Source organism: Nymphaea colorata, chromosome 1 (genome assembly GCF_008831285.2).
Source record: "Nymphaea colorata isolate Beijing-Zhang1983 chromosome 1, ASM883128v2, whole genome shotgun sequence".
Lineage (NCBI taxonomy): Eukaryota > Viridiplantae > Streptophyta > Magnoliopsida > Nymphaeales > Nymphaeaceae > Nymphaea > Nymphaea colorata.
In genome coordinates this window covers 34,279,311-34,289,993 of record NC_045138.2, presented here as the reverse complement: position 1 = coordinate 34,289,993, position 10,683 = coordinate 34,279,311, and the positions used below count along the sequence as shown (strand labels likewise).

General features: G+C 39.5%; 1 protein-coding gene across 1 annotated transcript; it reads left to right on the top strand.

The window, feature by feature from the left end:
- The first annotated feature begins 728 nt into the window (after positions 1-728).
- LOC116254176 (autophagy-related protein 18g) lies at positions 729-9,882 on the top strand. Its single transcript, XM_031629363.2, has 8 exons — positions 729-1,496; positions 4,789-5,253; positions 5,368-5,760; positions 5,922-6,152; positions 6,245-7,075; positions 7,174-7,340; positions 8,960-9,237; positions 9,516-9,882. Exons 1-7 carry the CDS (start codon positions 1,245-1,247, stop codon positions 9,234-9,236), a joined length of 2,616 nt encoding a protein of 871 aa, XP_031485223.1. The 5' UTR covers positions 729-1,244; the 3' UTR covers position 9,237; positions 9,516-9,882.
- Positions 9,883-10,683: the final 801 nt, after the last annotated feature.

Genomic DNA, 10,683 nt, shown 5'->3' with positions numbered 1-10,683 from the left:
TTTTTTTTTTTTTCCTTTCCAAAATTAGTGTCCTTGAAATTTGATTTGTGGCTGGCTCCTCCACTGTCTAGACTCTGGGTCACCACTCACCACTATTGCTTGATTTTTTTGAAAACTCAAATGTCGCCACTCTGATCCGTGGCTTTTTAAATTTGAACCGCTGGCTGTTCCGTTACCTCTGCTGGGCTGGCATGGTGGAGAATCCTATGCGTCCGATCAGTATTACACTAATACCCACGGCGTAGTATTTATCCCTCTGGATCAAATGGATTCGGGACCATCCAATCCATGGTACACTAAACGAGTTCAGATTCAGTTTCACGTAGACCCGGAAGTGGTCGACCCGTTTTGCCCGACAAGCAACAGGCTGTCAAAATCAGAGCGAACATTTCAAAAGTAAGCTTGAGGCCTTTAGCTGCCACGCTTGAAGTCCTAAATTTTCTTTTCCCTTATCGTCCTTGCATGTATTTTCAATGGCTAAACAACCATTGAACTTTTAGACGTCGGTTGTCGACCCTGTGGCTTGTTTCGTCGGTGTCCTCCCAAGCCACGTTTAAGCTTACCGAAGCATGGCAATGCTCGTTAGTTTTCTCAAACCTAAGGCTCTTTCTTATGTATTTTATTTACGGACGCCTAAGTAAACAAGCTTCTCGTTATCTCGTTATGCCTCGGTAGATACTCGGGGTTAGCTGTACGTTAACTGTGCCCCTATCTTGTCTCGTAATTACAGGGAAGTCTTGTGGAGGGGGAAGGTGGAAGAACGAGACGTGAAGAGTTGTTCAAGCCATCAAGAGATTCAAGACAGAGGCGTAGACACAGAGACATCGTCATCGTCACCATCCATTCGCTTCCCCTTTCCTCTCTCTCTCTCTCTCTCTCTCTCTCTCTCTTTACCCATTTGATTTTCTCTTAGCTTCTAAAATTTTCTGCCTGGGTCATCAGGAAAGAAAGGATTCAGAGAAAAAAAAAAAAGTTTTTTCTTCGAGAGATTTTATTCTGCTATCATTCTTTTCGTATTCCTGCTATTATCGAAGTTGGATTGTTGATATCGGGGCATGGATTTCTTATTTGTATAGAATCTTAGGTTTTTTTTGGGGTAGGGGGTTTCCGGCCTTTCTTTTTGATTGCTTTTGGTGAGGGGGGTGATGGGGGTGAGGAAGTTGGTGACCTAAGGAAGGAAGGAAGGGATACTTTTCCAATTGCGGCTGACGGGTGAGGAGCGACGGCCGAGGTCAGCTCTTGATATGATCGGCGAATTGGGGTTTTTCACCGGTATCGGGGGCATGAGGGGCGATGGCCAGAAGCCGCAGCAGGCGGTGGGTGGTGGTGGTGGCCGCAGCGGCGGGTTCTTCCCCAATTCCAAGAGGGCTATCTCGAGCTACTGGCGGTTTGTCTCTTCCGGCGCCTCTACAGTAGCCTCCACGGTTCGTTCGGCCAGCTCCTCGGTTGCGTCTGCGGTTGCTGCGGACAGGGAAAACGAAGCCGGCTCTGATCCGGTAACGGCACATATTTTCTTCTTGTATTTACAGTATTTATTTTGTTTGTTTATTGGCGACGATTTTTTGCTGCTTAGCTGGTGAAAATTAATGAATTTCGGAACTGGAAAATTTAGTTGCTTTGCTCATTTGAAACGAGGAAGTTGTCAGTTTTAATTTTTTGCGTTCGGCTTTATGAATTTTCAAATATTCTGTAGGTAGATTATTTATTTGTTTATTGAATTATGGGGAATATAATTATGGACTGTTGTCTTGACAATTAATTTGATAAAGTATTCTGAATCGTTAGAGGAAATTTTTGAAAACAAGGAGAAATGGTATTCCTGTACTTGTACAACTCTCTCGTTGGAGGTGAGGTAAGTTAACTCAATCCTCCCGAGGAATCAATCTTCAATTTGAACGGTTTCCTCTAAAATATCAGGAAGTGCGGCTTCGCTCTTACATGTGAAAGTTACATGGCCAGCAATATGTAGCTAGAAGTCGAAGGCTAACTTTTCTGGTTTCATGGTTTGGCATGGCTGAGGCTGGAAGTTGTTCTGCTTGTTTCTTATACATGATTTGCTATCCAAGATTGCGTTACCCAATCAGGCCATGGAATGCTGCGTTATCTTCTGTGGTCCGCTTAAGAGAAGTTAGTCTAGATAAGAAAAACAATTGAGCGTGCTGGCACATGTTCCGGTTATGTTGCAAAACTATATATTCGAGCAATAACGTCAGTTCACTTTAATTGCATCTTGGTTCCGTCCTCACATGCACTTATATCTCAAACACTGTTCTCCAAAAGAGAGGGCATGCAAGTTGAAATGCCTTTATACTTTATTAGCCTTCTTAAGCTCTCACAAGTCACACCAGTGCAGTTTGGTTCATCTCATGTTTACTCCAAGTGACTGCATAGATGGATGATGGGCATGGTAGTTATTGTTATATAATGTCTCCTCTAGAGGCATAATTGTGAGACATTGGATTGTGAAAGCATTATGTTGAACTTGCGTGGAAAATTTGATGATGTGATTTGTTTCTTATGGAACTTATAGGATATTGCTTTCAAATTAATCTTGAAAAGTTCAAGCTGGCACTAGAGTTTTTGTCTAAAGGTGCACATCCACTTTGTTTATGCATATCACACCTATAATTATCATTAGCTACTGGAGAAAAGAGGTTGGCCTTATTTTGTGAATGTTCTGCTCATTTCCTTTTGAAGGATGTGGAAGTATTCTATTAGTTCCCATGCAAAAGTAACACTGGGATAAGCACTAAACAACTTGAGTAGGACTGTTTAGAAACAAATAGATAAGGACCTTGTGCAGTTTCCACACAATGTGAGGTGTTCAAATGGAAGAGCCAGGCACATGGCCAAATAAGTAACGTCTTGATGCCTTTCAGCTTTACATCTTATTAGTTTCATAGATACTGGTAGACAACCAGCACTACTTATCATCGGTTGAAGAACAATGTGCAGTATGTTTAACTTGAGTTGTAACCTGTTATGCTTTGAGTGTAGAGGTAGGCATTAGATATCATGCTGCTTTCAGGATTGTTGTAAGGTTCAACTGAACTCCTTGAGTTGTCTTTAAATGTTTAAGGTGGTTAGCCTCCCATTGTGAATTTATCAAGAGAAATTTTCTCTGAGGAACCTTTGCTGATTCATGGATTTTGATGAAGACATTATGATGTAAAAGAAACTTTATTATAGAAGGAACATATAGGAGTCAATTAGCTAATTTGCTTTATATAACTGACTATGCTTCCTGAAGGGGCAAATGCATGTGTTCAACATATGATGGCAATAAGGAAGATTTTAGGTGTACATCAATTTCTTTTGGTAGTTGCTTATTTTAATGATTCTTTTAGTGATCCTGTTGAGGTTCTCGAGTAAACTGCTTGAAGCTCAAATGAAGGGAAGGCATTCCCCTCAAAGAATGATATCGCTATACATGAACACAATCATATGGCATTTAATAAGTTGGTTTTGAGACTCATTTCTCATGCAATTCTTGGTGGAATAAGGGGTCCGAAAAGGCAAGTGATTGTTATTTCAGAGATGAGATGCAGGTTGGTAAAATCCTCAAGTGGGTGTCATTAGTTATTCATTTTTTCTTCAAATATTTTGTGAAAATGTCATAAAGCATTGTGCTGTATCTCTTCAATCTATTGTTTACTGTACTTGTTATGTAGTGGAATGGTCTCATTCATATAGCATTTATAAAAATTAAAACTGAAGGGTTCCTTGGACTTTATGAAACTAATATAACTCCCTTGATGTCTTCTTGAATATAAGTTCCTAATAAGAGCAAGATAATCTAAGTTTTTCAGTTATGTGTTTAGTTAGTGGTTGCTTAGTTGTCAACCTAGAGAATAGTCAATCCAGCTGGTCCCCAGATATTAGTTAGTCCATGATAGGGACTAGTTGGTAGACTTGGTGGACTACTCAATGATGAAGCATTGAATAACTAGACCCAGAGGGTCAGAAGTGGTTTTTTTTTTTTTTTTTTGAAAAAAAGGAAGTGTTTTGAACCATTAAATGTAAAATTTACTGAGTTCCTTTTTTTTTTAATTTTTATAAAAAACACACACATGTAAATTTAGGGAATGGCTTCAACCAGTCCAATTAGAGGTCATTTGGCAGCAGGGACACTCTGTGAGTGTCCCATGAATCTACCCCAAAAATTGGATAGCTTCATACTAGTGTTCTATGAATCTGTCCAATCTTTAGGGCAGATTCATGGGACACTCACAGAGTGTCCCTGCTGCCAAACGACCCCTTAGGGACTGGTTTTTCCAACCCCTTTTTCTCACTCTCCCTTTGTCTTTTTCATTTTCCTTTTTATATTGATCCTATCCACCCCAGAATTGGTGAACCCTGGTTTTACTCATTTTATACAACCAAGATTAGTTGGCTCACAGATCAAAAGCTGAGGAGAATGGTCTTTCTCTAACTAATGTCTTTTTCCAGGTTTTTTAGCATGGCTCTAAAAGTTATTTTTCTTCAATTTTTTGTGCAGTAAAGTGCTTAGTTGAGAACTACAGTATTACTATGTCATACATGTGGTACTCCTTATGGTTAATAATAATTGCTGATCAATTTACAGATGTTGGGTTTGAAGTCTAATTAGGTGAAACTCATATAATTGGCTAACATTTTTGATGTATTCAATGGATTTCTCTTGGGGTTTGGAGACTATTGAATATGTTTGTGCATCTCTTTTTGTTTTATTCTATTGAAAGCTTCAGGTAGTACCTTTTTACTGTGATTTTGTTATTTTTAACGATATCTGACTTTTGTGTGTTATAGGTGATATGGGCTGGATTTGATAGGTTACAGTTTGAGGAAAATGTTGTCCGCCAGGTTCTTCTGCTAGGTTACAAGACTGGCTTTCAAGTTTGGGACGTTGAGGAGGCGCATAATGTGCGGGAGATAGTGTGTAAGCAAGATGGTCCTGTCTCATTCTTGCAGATGCAACCAAAGCCAATGACTTCTAAAAGATCAGAAGACAAATTCCTAGATTCTCGTCCATTATTGGTTGTTGTTGGGGATGGAACTGTTAATGGAGTGGATGTGAGTCATGATGGCCTTGGCCTATATTCCAATGGCAGTGTTCCTAGTAGTCATGAGCTAGGAAATGTAAATTTTATACCTACTGTAGTTCGATTTTATTCCTTAAGGTCCCATTCTTATGTACATGTGTTGAAGTTTAGGTCTGCCGTTCACTCAGTTAGGTGCAGTGCTCGTATTGTGGCCATAGCGCAGGCATCACAGGTATGTGTGTCATGTATATGTACTTTGACAAATAGAATTGTATCTCTCTAGTTCTGTTTTTTGAAGAAATTTTTCACTAATTTGCTTTCTGACATGAGTAAAATTATGTTACAGATCCATTGCTTTGATGCTGTAACACTCGAAAGTGTATATATCGTTGTGACATACCCTGTGGCCTTAGGGTGTCATGGATCCGGGAGTGGTGTTATTGCTTATGGCCCACTTGCAGTTGGCTCTAGGTGGCTAGCATATGCTGGAAATCCAGTTGATGTTTCAAGCACAGGCCGTGTGAGTCCACAGCATTTGACTCGCATGACTTCAAATGGGAGCTTAGTGGCCCATTATGCTAAAGAATCAAGTAAACATCTTGCTGCGGGGATAGCAACCATTGGCGACATGGGATATAAGAAGCTCTCTAGATATTGTTCAGAACTTCTTCCTGATTCAAACAACTCCCATAGGGCACGCTGCAATGGACGTTGTCCTGAAGCAGAGCATGCTGGAACAGTATGTAGTGCTAAAGTAGTTATGGTGTTGTTTCCTACTCGCCTTTTGTTTGATCATTGCCCTTCTCTCAGATTTAATTTGCAAAAGAATACCCGGAACAATTTGTTATTTATGGGCAGATGAAATTATTTATGGAGTCATTTGAATTGTGCCTTTTGCAGGTTATTGTCAGGGATATTGTCCGCAAATGTGTTATCGCTCAATTTAGGGCACATAGAAGTCCTATATCAGCGTTGTGCTTTGATCCTAGTGGAACACTGTTGGTGACTGCTTCAGTTCAGGGTCACAATATTAATGTTTTCCGGATAAACCCTCCTAGAAGCTCTTCAGCAGCTGATTTGGCTTCCGCACATGTGCATCTTTACAGGCTTCAGCGAGGGCTTACAAATGCGGTAAATGAACCTTTTTGCTAGATTCTCTCTATTTTTTTTTATAATGCCAAAACTTTGTCATGACAATGGTGATCACGCTTCTCCTTTGACAGGTTATACAGGATATCAGCTTTAGTTTTGATAGCAAATGGATTATGATAAGTTCTTCTAGAGGAACTAGCCATTTGTTTGCCATGTCCCCTTTTGGTGGGAATGTAAATGTACATTCAGATGAAGTCATTCACACCCATGGCAACCAGGGTTTTGGTTTGACTGCTCAATCAGCAATTCGTCAACCACCTACCTCTGGTCCATCAAGATTGAGTCAGCAGACATTATATGAATCTGGCACTCCAGTCACATTATCTGCTGTAAGCAGGATCAAGAGTGGTAACAGTTGGAGAGATGCTGTCAGTGGTGCTGCTGCAGCTGCGACGGGCAGGGTAAATTCCCTCCCTGGAGCTGTTGCATCTTCTTTCCACAACTGCAATGGTCATGGTCTTCATGCAGACTTCAATTTGCGGAGCCCAAAGTATCATTTGCTTGTATTCTCTCCATCTGGTTCTGTGGTACAGTATGCATTGCGTGTTCCATCTGATGTGGAGTCAGGGTCAGCTTTTCATGGTGTAAATACTGGCCCTTATGAGTCAGCTGATAATCCTGATGGGAAGTTACTTGTTGAGACACTCCAGAAATGGGATGTGTGTCATATGCGAAATAGAATAGAAAGAGAAGAAAATATTGATGCTTATTATGACCACATAAATGGCAACATCAACAAAGTTTCAATGAGGTACAAAAATGGAACCACAGATATGCATCATTCTGATAAAGGTTCTATTGTAAAGGAAAAGTTTAATCCTGAGGAAGACCATCACTTGTATATCTCCAAAGCTGAATTGCATGTGCATCAAAATGGGTTTCCATTGTGGGCAAGATCACAGGTACTAACTATTAAGCTGTTTAACGAGCAAAAATTTTATCCAAAAAACTGTAATAGATTGGTTGGTGTGTTTCATTATCTCTTTTAATTGCTTTTTAGATATACTTTCAAGTGATGTTGCTGGATGATGTCAAAATGGAAAATGTGAATCTTTCTTGTGGAGAGGTCGAGGTTGAAAGAGTTCCAACTCGTAATGTTGAAGCAAGAGTCAAAGATCTGGTGCCTGCAGTTGACTATCCCCAGGCTTCTAAATTTCAAAAACTAAGGTGATTGCTCATTTGTATCTACAACATGCCATTCTGGCTGTAAATTTTGTTAATAATGTATCATTAGTTTAAATTTTCTCAATTAAAAATTGGCTATGTTATCTTCCACATTTTAAACGTGTATTAGCATATTCACAGGTTTCTATTTTCGATTTTCAACATGTTTTTTTTTTTGCCTTTAGACTTTGTTGCCTAATGTATGGGAAGTTGATCAATATCCTAATTGAAGATTGATAGTCTTTTGGATGTTAAACATCTAGTAGTGTATTTGTGGCTTCCAGACACATTAGTCTGTTTCTCTTTAAAAATCATTACTTGAAGAAGGTATTTTAGAGGTAGTGTTGTACAATGCACTTGATAGCTTTCTAACAACATTTTATGTGTCGCTGCAATCCATTCTTATGTAGAGCAATAAATAGCCGAACTTGGAATTTTTCTGTCACAAGCTCTAACAGCACCTGTTATGTGTTGCTTTAATTCACATCTTATGAATGGAAAGGAAGGGGGCAGAACTCAGAATTTCTCTGTCACAAGCTCTAACAGCACCTGTTATGTGTTGCCTTAATTCACATCTTATGGATGGAAAGGAAGGGGGCAGAACTCATAATTTCTGTCACAAGCTCTTAAACCCTCTGGGGGCATATTCTTGTGGTTTGGGACAAGCAAGATTAGTAAAAACAAGAATTTTATCCATGGGCCCTTATGAAGAACCTTCTTTAAGGGTGCATCTTTTACCTTCTATCCAGTAATGTCTGGGTTGGAAATGGGTCATATATGGTTGTGTTTTTTATCATTCTCCTCTGTACCAAATCCGCATCTGACCCAACATCAGGTGTATTTAGCTGCTTCATTAAACGTGTTATGAGTCACATTGTACACAGAAGAGCCTCCATGGAAATATATCTGCTTTCCTTTTATGGATCTGTGAATATTCTTATGCAAAGCTAAGTCAGCTTGGATACTTAGTGATTGTCCAGTTTTGTCGGGATGAAGATTGATAAAAGTACTGCTAAAAAATAAAAGTGTTGAGAAAATCAAATCAAGAAAATAATGAACAAGGGATCGGTGCTACCATTTCGAAGTCATGTGTTATAGTATGTTGTGAAAAGTGAAAATGAGGCAATATATAGATTATTAGTCGTGTGGTCCTGGATGGGCTTTTGCTGCTTCCATAGGTAAGGCGTTCTCTTTACATAATGATTAGTTGTTAAGGTGTTGTTGCATCATAAAACATAGAAAAAGCATAAGAAGAGACTAAATGGTTGCTAGTATTTCATGGTCGGTCAGCAGCTGTAATGTCCTTATTCCTTAATTTAATTTCAGATTGACATCCTGCCAGGTTCAAGTTTGAATGGAGTCTATATCATGTTCCTGCATGAACCTCTGAAATTTTAGCAGCTTGTGGCTGGTGTTTTTAGTATTGATGTTATTAGGCCATTCCTTGGTTCAAAATTTGCCTTGTCGATCAACCTTTATGTGCGTACATGCATGAGTGTGAGAGAGAGGTTTTTGTTATTTTTCAATTTTTCTTAGGAAATGCATCTTAGTGCACACAGACCTTCTTTGACATGTGCATGTGTGGGTGAATTCAATCTGAAATTAAACGCTTGTTTTTACAGTGTGCCTGTTCACGAAAACCGTTCCAGCACATCCTTACTGCATCAGAAGCCGGAACCTTTGGGTGATGGAAAGCTGTCAGTGCAAAGCAGCTGCAGTTCTCCTGACAGAGCGTCAGAAGCTACTGTTAGAGCTGAAACGGACACCAGTTCCACCCTTGTAGAAGAAAATGGATGGGGTGATCTGCTAACTTCTACGGAATTGATGGAGGGCTTTGTAAATAATAATGAGAGCCCCAAGGAGTCCCTGCACCATGATGATGGGAATGTTTCAGATTAAGGTAAATAGTTTGGTGGCAGTTTCGTTCAGCTTAGCAGTCTGATTGCAGTTTCTGGGCTTTTAGAGTTGTGGTCTTTATGATTGGAAACTCAACTCTTTCTTGAGGCGTTGTGTGTTCCCATCTCGGTGGGATATATGAAACTGTCGTTTGTTTTGTCTAATTGTATACTTGTCCATCAGTGGTTCTGCTTGCCTAGATTATCATAAGATTTCTAGGACTCGTCCACCTTGCTTATTGGTTTTGTTTTTGCTCACTTGGCGCAATCTTTTTGTTTGCAGGAATGAATGAAGAAATTTGTCTATTCATATTCGTTCCTCGGGTGCATCAATTCTTTTATTTGTCTAAGGAGGCTCTTTAACATGTTAATATGAGGGTTCGCTCTGTGGCGTAATTCTGTGTCATGGTGTTGGGAATCTGGTAATATGTTGTAAATACAAAATTGTGAAGGCAACAAGCGAAAAAAAGAAGAGAAATATTCTTACATAATTGATGGTAATGTAAATAATGTGATTACACTGTTCTTTGTACAGGGGAAGTTGACTGGTGGCCATGTGGCATGCGTAGCCACATTGGTTATTTGCTGGAAATGTAATGAGGTCAATGGGCCCTTCCAATTTGTTTAGTAAGAATGGTTCGTTCACTTTAGATGCGTTTCTTCTTGTTTCTTACTAGTAAATTTGCCAAGTAGCTTCCTCTTGCTTATGCGTTTTTCCGCTATGAACTTTGCCTTTATGCAAAGAGGGCAGCAATCTCACTTGGGGGGTTGGGAGAACGCCAAAGCTGGCAGACCAACTTTGTCGGGAAATAAGGACGTTTTTGACTAATAATTTAGCAGTAGGCTCGAAAACTTTTGCTCTAACTTGTCGGACTTGGGTTTGTTTCTTTCTTCTCTTTTTGCTTTAACCTGTCAAAGTATAACACTTGATTCCACCTTGATTTATGGGTATATATCAGGTAGCTAGGTTGTATATCGTCCATTCATTTTTTAGTTGTGAAAATAAGACTTGAGTTTGACTTATTCAAAACATATTTGGTGTTCACCAGGATTAATGAATTCGAACCAGTTCGTAGTCTTTTTCTTTTCGAAAGGGCAATAAGAACCTTGTCCAACCGTAGTTGCAAAGGCCATTCATAGTTCCCGTGTTTTTCTTTGTTTTCATCTCGTCAATTTTGAGTTAAACAACTATCGTAATTTGATCACAATTCTGGGAACTTTCTCTCTTTTAGATTTATATCCTTTTTTTTTTCTTTCTTGGATATTCGTATTGGGGCTGAGCGGACACTCTACCATGCCCACCTCCGAATTAATACTACTGGACATGGACAAAGCGTCCTTTTATGGGGGTGGAATGGTCTCTTGGGGTCCGTTTGATGCACTGAAAAAATCATATGCATTGGTTTAAAAACGTACGGGAGGGTGAAATTTCACCCGTTCACCATTCTTCG